The sequence below is a fragment of the Coregonus lavaretus genome, assembly GCF_964263955.1.
Source record: "Coregonus lavaretus genome assembly, chromosome: 32".
NCBI classification, from domain to species: Eukaryota; Metazoa; Chordata; class Actinopteri; order Salmoniformes; family Salmonidae; genus Coregonus; species Coregonus lavaretus.
This window is the reverse complement of record NC_140019.1, coordinates 8,873,265-8,888,235: the sequence shown is the minus strand read 5'-3', so window position 1 is coordinate 8,888,235 and position 14,971 is coordinate 8,873,265. Positions and strand designations below refer to the sequence as shown.

At 45.0% G+C, this 14,971-nt stretch overlaps 1 protein-coding gene across 1 annotated transcript in view; it reads left to right on the top strand.

Moving 5' to 3' along the window:
- LOC311107854 (uncharacterized protein) overlaps nucleotides 1–14,971 on the top strand; it is a gene marked incomplete at its 5' end in the record, with an annotated part of 219,869 nt that overhangs the window by 190,076 nt on the left and 14,822 nt on the right. Inside the window, 19 exons of the mRNA XM_084150420.1 lie at nucleotides 4,234–4,305; nucleotides 5,672–5,788; nucleotides 8,524–8,550; nucleotides 8,681–8,707; nucleotides 8,865–8,918; nucleotides 9,972–10,034; nucleotides 10,135–10,179; nucleotides 10,451–10,528; nucleotides 10,643–10,666; nucleotides 12,914–12,958; nucleotides 13,084–13,128; nucleotides 13,314–13,394; nucleotides 13,507–13,560; nucleotides 13,828–13,893; nucleotides 14,018–14,044; nucleotides 14,379–14,438; nucleotides 14,536–14,607; nucleotides 14,731–14,757; nucleotides 14,855–14,908. Coding sequence (XP_084006546.1) covers nucleotides 4,234–4,305; nucleotides 5,672–5,788; nucleotides 8,524–8,550; nucleotides 8,681–8,707; nucleotides 8,865–8,918; nucleotides 9,972–10,034; nucleotides 10,135–10,179; nucleotides 10,451–10,528; nucleotides 10,643–10,666; nucleotides 12,914–12,958; nucleotides 13,084–13,128; nucleotides 13,314–13,394; nucleotides 13,507–13,560; nucleotides 13,828–13,893; nucleotides 14,018–14,044; nucleotides 14,379–14,438; nucleotides 14,536–14,607; nucleotides 14,731–14,757; nucleotides 14,855–14,908 — 1,038 coding nt within the window. The remainder of the gene's footprint in view (nucleotides 1–4,233; nucleotides 4,306–5,671; nucleotides 5,789–8,523; nucleotides 8,551–8,680; nucleotides 8,708–8,864; nucleotides 8,919–9,971; nucleotides 10,035–10,134; nucleotides 10,180–10,450; nucleotides 10,529–10,642; nucleotides 10,667–12,913; nucleotides 12,959–13,083; nucleotides 13,129–13,313; nucleotides 13,395–13,506; nucleotides 13,561–13,827; nucleotides 13,894–14,017; nucleotides 14,045–14,378; nucleotides 14,439–14,535; nucleotides 14,608–14,730; nucleotides 14,758–14,854; nucleotides 14,909–14,971) is intronic.

Below are 14,971 nucleotides of genomic sequence, written 5' to 3'. Positions count from 1 at the left end.
GTTTGTGAGATATTGCGAGATATTGCTATTATATGTCAACAGAGGACAAACACAGTGGTATTTACGACATGGTCAGCAACATTGATGAAATTCCTGACTTTTATCTAGCCATAAGTCCCTTTGGTTTCCCAGCCCACCAGCCAATCCTGCTAGATATTGAGGTAATTTTCTGTGTGGTAATGAATCCCTTTTGCATTCTGCATTAGCTATTGCGCCAAAGGATAAATATTGTACTTGGATGCGGCGCCTGTAGCTGCGATCTGCCTGGGTAACTTTAGAGACACAAAGGATTGCTTAGAAGCACACATTTTTCCAAAACAAAGCAGCTCGCAGCCTGCTACAGTATTTGCAGCTGACAATTTACACGTTGCTGGGTGATTGGGTGTTGATAGATTAGGTGACAAGTGTCAGCCAATTAGAGGGAAGGTACTCTCAGAGTCAGTATATGCTCCTGAATGAGAGTTTTGAGGTATACATATCAACTATTTGCATTTGTTGTCTAAGTTAGCAGGACTTGATCATGTACTGAAGTAGATAGCAGGAGTACACACTTAACCAATGTGGTCCTGTGTGGCTCAGTAGGTAGAGCATGACACTTGCAACGTCAAAGGTTGTGGGTTTGATTCCTGCTGGGGCCACCTATATGTAAAACAAAATATATATATACAGTACCAGTCAAAGGTTTAGATACACCTACTCATTCCAGGGTTTTTCTTTATTTTTACTATTTTCTACATTGTAGAATAATGTTGAAATAACACATATGGAGTCATATAGTAACCAAAAAAGTGTTCAACAAATCAAAATATATTTTATATTTGAGATTCTTCAAATAGCCACCCTTTGCCTTGATGACAGCTTTGCACACTCTCAACCAGCTTCACCTGGAATGCATTTCCAACTGTCTTGAAGGAGTTCCCACATATGCTGAGCACTTGTTTGCTGCTTTTCCTTCACTCTGCGGTTTTCCTACACAGCCTGGAGGTGTGTTGGGTCATTGTCCTGTTGAAAAACAAATGATAGTCCCACTAAGCCCAAACCAGATGGGATGGCGTATCACTGCAGAATGCTGTGGTAGCCATGCTGGTTAAATGTGCCTTGAATTCTAAATAAATCACAGACAGTGTCACCAGCAAAGCACCCCCACACCATAACACCTCCTCCTCCATGCTTTAAGGTGGGAAATACACATGCAGAGATCATCCGTTCACCCACACCGCGTCTCACAAAGACACGGCGGTTGGAACCAAAAATCTCCAATTTGGACTCCAGACCAAAGGACACATTTCCACCGGTCTAATGTCCATTGCTTGTGTTTCTTGGCCTAAGCAAGTCTCTTCTTCCTGTTGGTGTCCTTTAGTAGTGGTTTCTTTGCAGCAATTAGACCATGAAGGCCTGATTCACACAGTCTCCTCTGAACACTTTCAAAGTTCTTGAAATGTTCCGTATTGACTGACCTTCATGTCTTAAAGTAATGATGGACTGTCGTTTCTCTTTGCTTATTTGAGCTGTTCTTGCCATAATATGGACTTGGTCTTTTACCAAATAGGGCTATCTTCTGTATTAAAGTAATGATGGACTGTCGTTTCTCTTTGCTTATTTGAGCTGTTCTTGCCATAATATGGACTTGGTCTTTTACCAAATAGGGCTATCTTCTGTATCACCCCCTACCTTGTCACAACACAACTGATTGGCTCAAATGCATTAAGAAGGAAATAAATTCAATAAATTAACTTTTAAGAAGGCACACCTGTTAATTGAAATGCATTCCAGGTGACTATCTCCTGAAGCTGGTTGAGAGAATGCCAAGAGTGTGCAAAGCTGTCATCAAAGCAAAGGGTGGCTACTTTGAAGAATCTCAAAATAAAATATTTTTTGATTTGTTTAACACTTTTTTGGTTACTACATGATTCCATATGTGTTATTTCATAGTTGTGATGTCTTCACTATTATTCTACAATGTAAAAATAGTAAATCGTAAAGAAAAACCCTTGAATGAGTAGGTGTGTCCACACTTTTTACTGGTAGTGTATATGCACGCATGACTAAGTCACTTTGAATGAAATGATTTGCTGAATGGTATATGTTATTATCAATCCCACACTCAGTCAACACTGGGTTCTGATACCAACTCTCTCTCTGTACTCTCTACCTCTGCCCCCATTGGAGAGGATAAGAGGAGACGTACAAAAACAGGAAGTAGTCATGCATCACTGTCAGTGTGACTTCCTGTCGATCTGTCATCATTACTGCCAGTGTTGGCCCAGAAGTGGCCTCAGATCACAGAGACATGAAAAAATACTCAATAATATATAGAAAAACAGCCACCACTCTACCACAGAAAGATATCAAGATGACTTTACTCGAGGCTGTTCAAGGCACCTTTGAAGGAGGCGACAAACATTCTAGCTAAAGAGGCTCTCCATCTTTAAGACAAGACTCTTGACTGTTGCGTCCCAACAGACAGTAACTGTGTATTTAGGTTCATCTTCAGACTGCGATGAAAGACAAGCCATGGTGGGGTTTTACCCCAACCCAAGCTTTCCTCTCTCTTTCCCTCAATGTGGGTGAGATAGAGGGCATGGTGGATAGGAGCTTAGAAGCTAGACGATTGTTTGTCTTACTGTCAGCCTGATGTTGGATGAGTAGGACCCAGAGTTTTCCACACACACACTGAGCCATGTGGTCAGAAATAACTCAGGTTGTACAGTGTGTATGAGGTATAGGGGATATGAGTGTGTAACAACCTTTCACTCTATAGTGAGACTCTGTGCTCTAAGGGATGATCATATGTGGTCTTCACGGTAGGAATAAGTGAGTGAATGAGACAGAAGAGGGGGGGATGAGAGGCTGTGGTGTCGGAAACCTCAGCTATCCAGCGATCACCGCAGCCCACTAATAGAAACCTCATGACCAGATTGGCATATCTCTCTCTCTTTCTCCCTCTCCCCCCCCCCCCCCCCCTCTCTCCCTCTCTCTCTCTCCCCCTGTGTCTCTGATCATCTTTTGCTTTCTCAATCTTTTTCTCTCTCTCTCTCTCTCTCTCTCTCCCTTTTCCTTGCCCTCGCCCACCAACTCTCTCTCTCCCTCTCTCCCATCCCTCTCTCCCATCCATTTGTTTTGTGAGGGAGGGAACTCAACCAGAGATGCAGGCCTCCGTATGAGTTATCTGCCGACAGACTTTCTATGTTCTTTTCAGCTTGAGTTGAAATGATCATAGTTACTGTCTGTTGGGCTCAACAAAACACAGCCTCCAAACACAGCCTTCTCTGTGGGTTGTATTTAAAGATAAGCATTATTATAGAGTGAGTCACACAGATATTGGTTTACAAAGAAAGAAAGGGACATATACAGCAAATAGGTACAGACTGGTTCACATATACGTAGATATTGATTTCCTAGAGAATGAATGGATAGATAATGGAAAAGTCCCAGCCCCGACTATACATTATTATTTATAGTTGGTGCTATATGATGACTATTTAGTGGCTATGTCTAACTGGGTATGAAGAGATATGCGTACCGGTAGTATACAGATCAATCCTTCTACATTTTAACATCATAGCCACCCATGTGGCTAATGGACTGTCACACACCTGTTGTACATTTATCTTCGGTAGTTAGCTGCTACTTGAGGTCTGCGACCTTGTTACCGTGCATATACAGTAGCCACATGGTGCTCCACCTTTTCTCCAACAGGTGACTCACCCTCCTCTGTGTTTCTCCCCTCTCCTCCCCCCTCCTCCCCCAGGGCCCTCCTCCCCACAACTCATACGCAGGTCTGCACAGTAATCAGATCCTCACCGTTAAGGTTTGTCCCTCGCGCCCCTCCGTAGCTTTGTCCTCCCAGCAGGCCTCTGCTGACCTGCCTGTCTCTCTCTGCTGGACTACAGTTGCTGGGTCACCTTTGACCTCTCAACCCTGACCTATCAACCCTGACCTCTTACCTGGAAGCTTACTCTGTCGGTCGAGCTCTTCTCAGCACCTCACTCTGTCTCTCCTTGGAGAATGGAGGGAAACTTCAGCCTGAAATCGGTCCCTGACTTATTTAATCACTGATTTCTTTATTTTTCTTTCCCTCTATTTCTTTTTCTCTATCCACCACTCTGTCTCTTTCTCTTTCAATCTCCTGCTCTGCACCCTCTCTGTGCTTCCCTCCATCCCTACTCTTCCTTTTTCCTCTCCTCCTCCTCCTCCTCCTCCTCCTCCTCCTCTTCTGTTCTCCTGGTTCAGATGGTCTTTCCCCGCTATGACCATGGCTTTATGTCTGGTGACCAGTCCAACTTTCAGAGACGCTTGATGAAGGTACACCTCCACTAAGGCATGTGTGCACCTCTAACCACCTTTAACCCTTTCACTGCTGGTTGATGTCTCTTATTCACTGCTTGATATCATATCTCTCAGCCTTTTCTTCATTATCTCTCTCTCTCTCTCTGTTGCTCCCTCACACTTCCACATCTCTCTGCTGCTTTCTCTCAGTTCATCTATCTCCTCATGCACATGTGCTGTGTTCTGTTTAATGTGTGTGTGTGTGTGTGTGTGTGTGTGTGTGTGTGTGTGTGTGTGTGTGTGTGTGTGTGTGTGTGTGTGTGTGAGTGTGTGTGTGTGTGTGTGTGTGTGTGTGTGTGTGTGTGTGTGTGTGTGTGTGTGTGTGTGTGTGTGTGTGTGTGTGTGTGTGTGTGTGTGTGTGTGTGTGTGTGTGTGTGTGTGTGTGTGTGTGTGTGTGTGTGTGTGTGTTTCTATTGTGTCTATTTTGTAACATGACAAAACAAATAGAAAATATCTCAGGAAGACTACAGGGCAACATGTTAGAGCGGCTTTAGGATTGTGTGCTTTTCATTATATTGGGAATTGAACAGCTTTGAAGGTGGAGTCCGCTGCCTTCCAGAACTATGTTAATTATCTACGTAGGGAAACAGAGTCTGGTGGATGAAGACCTTCATAGTATCAGTCTAAATGAAAAGGGCCTTCTCTCACACATCTCACCACAACACACAGGCCCAGACCAGCACATACAGTATGTCTGTGATTGAGTTCTGGGAATATCCATGTGAATACCATGAGTTAAAGCAATGGATTTACAAGAACAGAGCAGGGAAACACTAACATGAAGAGGGTTTACTTTAACCATTAGATTAGATTACTTCACCACAGTGTGAAAATACTGGTGTGGAAATGCCTTAGTGGGATGTAGCGCTAAGTGGGTTAAGGGAAATTCTGAACTGGCAAGGAAGGACGTTTTTGCCTTGTAAATTGTAATTCCATTGGTAAAATACCCTTTCATGTGAGGTGGTTCATTTTGGCTAGAACAACCGCAGGATGAAATGAAACACTTCATTTCACAGTTCAGTTAATGTTGTGTTTAATACTTAGTTAACTCATCTCGTGCCTGGGAGAGTTTGCATGTGTACGTTTGGGTGTGTTTGTGTGTGTCATATGGTAAATAATGTATTTTCTGGAGAGAAAAACTAAACGTGTGTGTGTGCGTGTGTGCGTGTACGCGTGTGCGTGTGTGTGCATGCGTGCGTGTGTGCGTGTGCGCGTGTGTGTGTGTGTATGTATGTGTGCGTGTGCATGCGTGTGTGTGTGTGCGTGCGTGTTTGTTTGTCACCATCTTTCTTTCATTTCTTCTATCATTATTTCCCTCTCTTATCCCTTTGTTGTCTTGCAGGGTGACCAGGGGTCAGCTGGCCCTCCAGGCCCCCCCGGACCCCCAGGGTCCCCTGGCCCTAGAGGCCCTCCTGGGAACACAGGCAAGGACGGGCCCCGCGGCCCCGCTGGAGAACAGGTAACAGCATTACCTTACACACACATATAAACACACACATACAGGTAAAGGTAGAATATACAAATGTAACCCATATGCATGCACACACACCACATACACACACGCATAAATTCCCATTGTCTCCGTCGCTATCTCCTCCCTTTTTCCCCTCGCTCTTTTTCTCTCTCTCTCTTGCGTCCTCTATTAACCAATACCGCGTCCTCTCTTAGTTCCATGCAGCTGATGATGGAGAACTAGGTTAACACCACTAAGTTTCTGGTCACTCCAACACCTGTCATCAATAGCTCTGCTGACCACAATAGTGTTGACCTGGTCGTGTTGACCACATAGGCGTGACAGTGAGGGATGGTGAGGGGAAAGGGTCTAATAAGAGTGCAGTGAACCCACATCGACAGAGCCTACTGTGGTTGCCAGCGAGCTGCGGCTTCCTTAAAACAGCCCAAAATAGACGCTTCGCTCCTGGCCTCATCTGGTTTCTGTAACAGAAGGCCACAAAGTGATCCAGCTAGCCCCAGTCTCCCACCAGTTGGCCCTAGTCTCCCCCACTCTCCCCCACTCTCCCCCTACCCCAGCCCGGTCACTCTGTGCCCCTGTAACAGATATGGCACTCTCTCTGGGTTCACCCACAGTTTTCCTGCCTCGGCAAACAATAGATCTTTAGCCTTGGGCCGCCACTGTTTCTCTAGATTAACTTTAAACCAGCCTGGGGTAATTTCATCTGGAGCCACTGCCTCAAACTGTGGTTGGAGAGCAGTGGGAGGAGGAGCAGGGGGGAGAGGTTAAGGTCAATTGTGTTTATCCAAGATCACAAACGAATGCACTGTTACCCATATTGGCAGTTGGCATGGTGTTGAAGCTGGACTGTAATGAAAATGTCGGTTAGTCAGGGCAAGAGGAGGGCTGGCTACAAAAACAAGGAACTAAGTGCAGGGGAGGACTAAAAAACAGACTTGATTCATAAATGAGGGTGTAAACAAATTGCTTGTCCTTTCATTTAACATTGTCCTGTTCCAGAGCAGAAAACAACAAAACAAAGCAACGTAGAGGCTGCGAGCCCTGTCCATGTTGTAGACAGATGTGTGAGAGAGAAAAGCAGAGGAGGACAGGATCTGTTGTTCTACTCGTTCTCCCTAGTTAATGACCTCAAACCCTCCTCATTACAGAGACAGATAGAGGGGGGGGGGGGAGAGGGAGAGAAAGAGAAAGAGGGGGGGGGGGGGGGCAGAGAGAGAGCACAGAGGCTGTTCTGTGGCATAAGATAATAAGAGGAGGAGGGTAAAGGAGAGAGGGCAGAGGACTTGAGAAAAGATTGCCCAGTGGCATCGAAAGGTAAGAGACTGGAGTGGAGAGAAGAGAAGAGTTATGGGTGAGAGGGAAACAAGTAAACAATAGGGTCCAAAGGTGAAGGGTGAGGGGAGAGTGTGTGGGGCGGTGTGCGTACATGCGTGCACACCGCCCCACAAGGAAGCCAGATGGAATACGTCCCTGTTCTCAAGTAGTCAATGGAGAAAATGGGGAGAGAGTTAGCGTAACTTCACATTCATAATAATATTTAGTACAGTAGAGCAGTAAGTGCTTGAGTGTGTAGATAAACAGACAACGTGCCAAAGAGACAAAGAGCTGTCTGTCTGTATGAGGGGCTACTTAAACAGTACAGCTCTCCTGGCCTCTCCATGGATGATTTCAATACACATGGTTCTGTACCAAGCATACAATACATCCACCTGGAACACACAAGCACTGTTTGTTTTACTATCTTTGTGGGGACCAAACAATTGATTCCCATTCAAAATCGTATTTTCCCTGACACCTAACCCTAACCCTAACCTTAACCCCAAATCCCTAACCCCTAAACCTAACCCAAACACCTAACCCCTAAACCTAACCCTTAACCCAAATTGTAACCCTAACCCTAATTGTAACCCTAACCCTAAACTTAACCCCTAAGCTTAAAATAGCCTTTTTCCTTGTGGGGAACGGTGAAATGTCCTTGTTTTATTATCCTTGTGAGGACTTATGGTCTGCACAAGGATAGTAAAACTAAACACACACACACACACACACACACACACACAGTCAAAAGTTGTATTTAGTGGATTCATTCTAATCACCATTGGAGCCAAGAAGTTTGAAAAGGAAGACGCTCTGTGTTTGTTTGTGTGTGATACCTGATTGTGTATATGAAGTCATAGAATGTCTTCTTATAGAGAAAATAATGAGGGGTTATGTATGCCCAAAGCCATATTCATGTAAAACATGTCTCATTCACGTGGTTCATTGTAAGCAGAGGTACATGTCCTCCAGCATAGGAAGATGGAGCCAAAAACAGCTGGACATACATAACATCTCTCACACACGTGGTTCATTGTAAGCAGAGGTACATGTCCTCCAGCATAGGAAGATGGAGCCAAAAACAGCTGGACATACATAACATCTCTCACACACGTGGTTCATTGTAAGCAGAGGTACATGTCCTCCAGCATAGGAAGATGGAGCCAAAAACAGCTGGACATACATAACATCTCTCACACACTTGGTTCATTGTAAGCAGAGGTACATGTCCTCCAGCTTAGGAAGATAGAGCCAAAAACAGCTGGACATGCATAACATGATGGCAGGCACTTAACCATATCTCTGTGTGGGCTGATAAAACACTGACCTCCAGTGGCTACTCCTCAGAATACACAATGTCTATGGGGACCTGGATGTGTGATTTTCTGCTTGGTTCTCCACAGGGTTTCCCTGGTCACGATGGTATGGAGGTGAGTGTGTTATACACATTTTAATGTTTCTCGGTACTGCATCTAGAGTCGTGCTATTTAGTTTTGGGCACTAGCACGTGCAGGCAAGTTTAGAGATTATGTGCCAACTATATCTCTTTGTCATTCACAGGGACAAGCAGGTTTACCTGGAAAGCCGGTAAGTCATGTCTCTATGTCCCTACACACACCACAAAGTACACTGTAAATGTACACTCGACATGCATGGAGTTTACAGTATATCTGCCCAGATGTCTATGCATACAATATAGTTTGTGTTGTGTGTTGACCTTTGTTGACCCCTTGTGCACTCTCAGGGTGAAGATGGCGAGCCAGGATACCCAGGACCACAGGGACCCCCAGGGTCAAAGGTGAAGATGATGCTAACGCTAATTAAGGAGTTAGCCGTTGCAAACGTTATTGAGTGACGCTAACACTATTAGCCACTTATTACATGACCACGTTCAGAGTTTCTCCTACGCCTAACCCGCCTTCTCTTCTTCTTTTCATCTCTATGTCAGACCAGCAACAGACCGCCTGTGTTTTATTCCCTCACTCTCTCTCTCTCTCTGGCCGTCCCTGCCTCTCATATCTATCCCTTTCATTCCTCCTTCACTTGTTTCTATCTGGAGTTTATCGCTCTAAACAGGTCTTGGGTGGCATGGATCGAGACATCAAACACATTGCTTTCGCTTTCATTTGTACCCTCATTGCTCTCTCTCTCTTTCTATCTCCATCTCTCTCTCTCCGCCGAGTTAGGCCTCTAGCCAGTGCTAAACACTCTCCCCTGGTGCAATGATGTCATGGGCTTTTTAATGACTCCAGAGACTACAGCACTTGGCACTGACTGCCTCTCTATCAGCTTCAGTCAGTGTGTGTTTGTGTGTGAGTGTGTGTCTGTGTGTGTGTATGCGTGCGCGCGTGGTGCGTGGTGCGCTCTCGTGTGTGTGTACTTCTGTGTGAGTACACACTCCTGGGACGCGTAGCTGTCTGGGAGTGAGTTGAAGTGAGCTGCTGTTTGTGGTTACTGAAGTTGTTGTCGGGGACAAACTGCTCAGCTCCAGCTCAAACTCTGCTATGGCCAGGAATAGAAGACGGCCTGCTGGCCCGGCCTGTCTACAGTCTGTAACACAGGCCTGTCTACAGTCTGTAACACAGGCCTGTCTACAGTCTGTAACACAGGCCTGTCTACAGTCTGTAACACAGGCCTGTCTACAGTCTGTAACACAGGCCTGTTCTATGGTGTTAATCCCTCTCTGTTCCTCTGGTGCTGTTTTTCACCACTTCCTCCTTCCAGCTCTACAACCATAGATGGAACTGACTGCCTATAGCAGGCCTACAGTTTTTTATGATATTGTACTGAACACATTATTGTAAAGTGGCTTACCTACACCTAAGCTTTGTGTCTTTTCTGTGTGTAACAGGGGGAGGCTGGTTTGCTGGGAGAGAAGGGTGAGAGGGGCATGGACGGACTCCCAGGGTTTAAGGTGAGACATATCCTGTCATCTCCACATAAATACAATAGAGGTTGTTTCTCCTATATGGACACAGCCAATTCAAAGGCTTTTGTTTGTGTGTATTTTGTAGGGAGACAAAGGAGATATCGGAGAGCAAGGTGCCCAGGGAGACTTGGTATGTGTACACAGCTTAATCACCACCGAAGATCATGTTCACAGTTATCTGAGGCTACCTTTTTTATGTACTTTATTGTGTGATTATTTGATGCTTATGAGCATCTCAATCTCTATCTCTTTCTCAATATCTCTCTTTCTCAATATCTCTCTCTATCTCTTTCTCAATCTCTCTCTCTCTATCTCTCTTTCTCAATATCTCTCTCAATCTCTCTCTCTCTCTCTCTCTCTCTCTCTCTTTCTCTCTCTCTTTTCTTCTCCTCTCCTCTTAGGGTTATCCTGGTGAGAAGGGGGTTCCCGGCTCTACTGAGGTCATTGACTTCAATGGGAAGCTACTAGAAGCCTTCCAGGTGAGACCTCCCAGTCAGAGACATAGACAATATACCTGGTGTGTGTTTGAAGGCCCATAGAGTATCATAGAGTTATCCAGACAGACTTAACATGCTGCTCTTCCTCCCTGACAGGCCATCCAGACCATCAGTGTCAGGGTAAACCAACTGTCACATCATGGCTTTGTAGACGTGATCTGTGTAGTCAGTGTGTTGTCACACACACTAATGCATAGACATAGGCGACATACCCTCATACACGTGAGCGTACACACACGGGTGCCTGTACACATGTAGCTTCTAAGACCAGAGTGAATATCCCCTGGGTGTTTGTGTAATGAGGACACTCTATCCCACAGCCCTGACATCAGACATATTAGATGTCACTACTCCATCACCCACAACCATCAACTATCCTCTCATACATAAATATATACAGGACGCAACACCGAGCTACCATAAATACCTTAAAGCTGGAATACAACCTCTGATATTACATAGCCTGAAGTGACATTCTCAATCATGCAGAATCAAAACATCATTCATTTCATTTTTCGAATGTATTGTTCATGCTGTGTTATTGTTGCGTCACAGGATATGCGGCTTGAAATTAACCCTGCTATGTGGTGGTGTTATCTGTGATGTTGCTTGGGTTGAAATAATCTGTTTGCATTTTTCTTGCTCAATCCAGTCGGGACACATAGTAAAGAGAGAGGGAGATGTCTTTTAACTAATTTCACAGTCTAGACACAAAGCTCTTCTCTTCATGCTCGGTCCCACGCTACATGCTAATAACAGATCCCTATCTCTCCACTGGCGTGTGCTTCTGATTAAAAACCACTATGTACAGGGATCCCTGGGGACTGAGTTTAGAGTAGGCCCATGCATGCTATGCTTTGGACATGACTGAGTTACACATGAGCTGGTCACAACATAGACATGAGATCTTATCAGTGTTCTGAAGCCTATCTATACAAGTTTACATACTTTCTCTCAATGAGGTTAAGAGAGAGTCCAACCTAGGGAAGGTGAACTCTTGCCCAACCCAAATCCGTTTTGAATCATTTCACTTGCTTCATGATGTGCCATATTGATTCCATCCACTTTAATTTTTGGGTGATGAACTTGGTGCTTCAGAATTCATTCATTTGTTTTTACAGCTTTCAAATTATCTGTGTGGGTGGCCGTCGTTTCAGAAGATGGAGTAATTTGGAACAATAGTTGTTTGTAAACCATTCCTGTTGCCATAGTTTTGCCAGAGCACAAAACAAAAACCTGGAAGAGAGGGGATGGAGAAATCAGCATGTATTATACACCTCTGGGAATTCACATGATTTCCATATTTTATTGCTTCAGGACCAGACAGTGCTCAAGAGGTCACACACACACACACAACCTCTGCTTTGTGGCGAAGGGGATCAGGGGCATGATGTAACCGACCTGTCACACATCTCTAACCGCCACAGGAGGCACCATGGGATCCATATACCTCACATACAGCATACAGAAATAGAACCACACATTAGCCCCAAGGCCTAGGGTCAGCCAACCCAGGAACCATCCATGCTGCAGTGAGAGAATGTCAGTCTGAGTCCAGGCTTTCCATTCTCCTGCCCTGAGAGGCTTACTCCATCCTGCCCCATTAAAGATGTGGTTAGAAGAGGTTAGGATGCTGTGGATGCTATGGTAATAGCTCTGGTTAGGTCGATAGGGCTGTGTAGGGCTCTTTTAGGTTTACTGCTGGTGGGTGTTGGAGGTTTTTGCTGTGGGGTGGTGTGTGAGTGTGTGTGTGTGTGTGTGTGTGTGTGTGTGTGTGTGTGTGTGTGTGTGTGTGCCATCCCCAGCTCCTTGCCGGACTTGATCCACTTTCCTATTGCTTGCTCAAGACTCCAGAGTCCTTCTTTGAGAGTTCAACCCAGGGTTAATAATATACCAGCCATGTTGTGTGATATGATGCCAAGGTATTGTGTTTAGCCAACCGCATAACCTGGCCCAATAGGTCAATTTTAGGGACGATTTGCACCAAAGCATCCATAACAAAGATGGTCCTCATCAGAGAGAGGAGAATAATAATCAGTTAGTTTACTGAGAGGGTCGTATTGTGAAATCCACCATCCATCTACAATGTTTTTCTGTTTTAGCCCTATGCTGGCGTCTTGAATCCCACAATTGCTCTAAGGCTAATACATACATAATCCACTGACTCTGATTTAATATGCTTGTCTGAGCGGACCTACTCAACAAACAGCCACTGCATGACTGCCTGATGAAGAGTGATGAAATTGGATATACGTAGATTCATCCATGGATTTGATTATAATTCTACTAACAGACTACTGAGACAGATCGACTTGACCTAATGTTTTGTATTTTGTGTAACCTCTCTGTCTGTCTGTCCCTTCCTAGGGCCCACCAGGTTTACCGGGTCCTCCGGGACCCCCAGGGGGAAAGGTAGGGTCTTATTTATATACACATGCCATCTCTTCTATCCATTGTGTCTGAATCAATGGAAGTCAATACTCTTTGAAGGTAAATTGTCAATTTGAACTTCTTATGTCTTTTCCTCACTACTCCAGGGAGAGCTAGGCTTGCCTGGGACATCTGGACTGGATGGGGAGAAGGTATGGACACTCTAATGTCCTTTTGACATTTTTTATAACCCACATTGAATCACTGTACCACTCAAATGTTTATAAATGTTGCACAATATATTTAATTCACTTATTATCTGGAATGATAATGAACATGATTAATCAGAGTTGTCCTGAACCTCTCACCTTTTACCTCTAACCTTCTCTCCTCTTAGGGTCCGAAGGGAGATATGGGGGAGACGGGGTCCATCGGCGAGAAGGGAGAGAAAGGAGAGATGGGTCTCTCTGGGCCAGGGGTAAGTAGATAGACGGGAACCCAAAGTAATAACCACTTTCATTAGAGGTGTATACACATTGTTGAGTAGCCTACTGTAAAGAGATGTAATTCCCCCTCTCTGTCTGTCTCAGGGGATGGATGGACAGAAGGGGGAGAAGGGAGACTCCATTCTGGAAGATAACCTGGTAAGTAAAACACACTGGTGTATACTGTATTCACACACTCAATAGTTGTTTTTGAATCTCTATCATATTTGCATTTAACACTGCTTCAGGTGGTGCGTACCTTGGCAGACAGTGGAATTACATATTGTCTGCGTCTCAAATGACACCCTATTCCGTATGAGCCCTGTTCAAAAGTAGTGCACTATATAGGGAATAGGGTGCCATTTTGGATATAACCATTGATATGTTCATAATCTTTAATGTGTTGTTTGTTGTTCTGTTATTCAGGTTCAGATGATTTCTCAGCCGGGCCCTCCCGGCCCCCCAGGACCCCCTGGACCTACAGGGTTCATGGTGAGTGTCACTATACGAGAGTGTCCGTGTGTCACTAAAAGAGTTTCACCCCTCTGTTCCCCAATATGATGTGGCTGAATCCCTTCAGAGACATAAGACTGACTGATCTCTTTGTGTGTTCCAGGGTCATCATGGAACACCTGGCCCTAAGGTAAGACTAGAAGGCCATAGAGCTACAGTAATGTCTCTCATCACATTGTACTTGTCACATGCTTCGTAAACAACAAGTGTAGACTAACAGTGAAATGCTTACTTATGGACCTTTCCCAACAATGCAGAGGGGAAAAATATAAATAAATACACAATGAGTAATGATAACTTGGCTATATGGGGTACTAGTACCTAGTCGATGTGCAGGGGTACAAGGTAATTGAGGTAGATATAGACATACAGGTAGGGATAAAATGACTAGGCAACAAGATAGATAATCTGTACGTGCTCTTGAGTGTTGTAGAGTGTACTGAGTATCATGTGTTCCCATGCAGGGAGAGCCTGGAGACAGAGCTAAAGGGGAGAAGGGAGACATCGGACCTGCTGGACTGAGGGTGAGTGATACTGTAGAATCATACATTATGAGCTGCTGCTGGTGATGATGATGGTGATGATGATGATGATTATATCTAACGTGTCTGTCCTCCCCAGGGTATTGATGGCCCTCAGGGTCCCCCAGGCTCCACAGGATTGGTGGGTCTCCCAGGCACCAAAGGAGAGAAGGTGGGTGATGCCCTCATCACCAGATAACCTTAGCATATTAGGCCTACGATCATTGCATGCCGTGGTCTTTCATGGTCTTGGTCATGGTGGTACTGATGCATTCATTAATGTGTGTGTTGACAGGGAAAGTCTGGGGAGCCTGGAATGGATGTAAGTATGAAATAGTGTTTTTGAACTTTGACCTACCACACTATATGACACTGGGGAATTCTCTGCAGCACACACTAACCCGTTCCTCCCTCCACAGGGTTTCCCAGGCCTGATTGGAGAGAAGGGAGACCGGGGAGACAGAGGAGACAAGGTGGGAGGAGCATGTTCTTTCCTTCTTTAGCCCACAGTTCTGCTATTATGCATACACATCAGA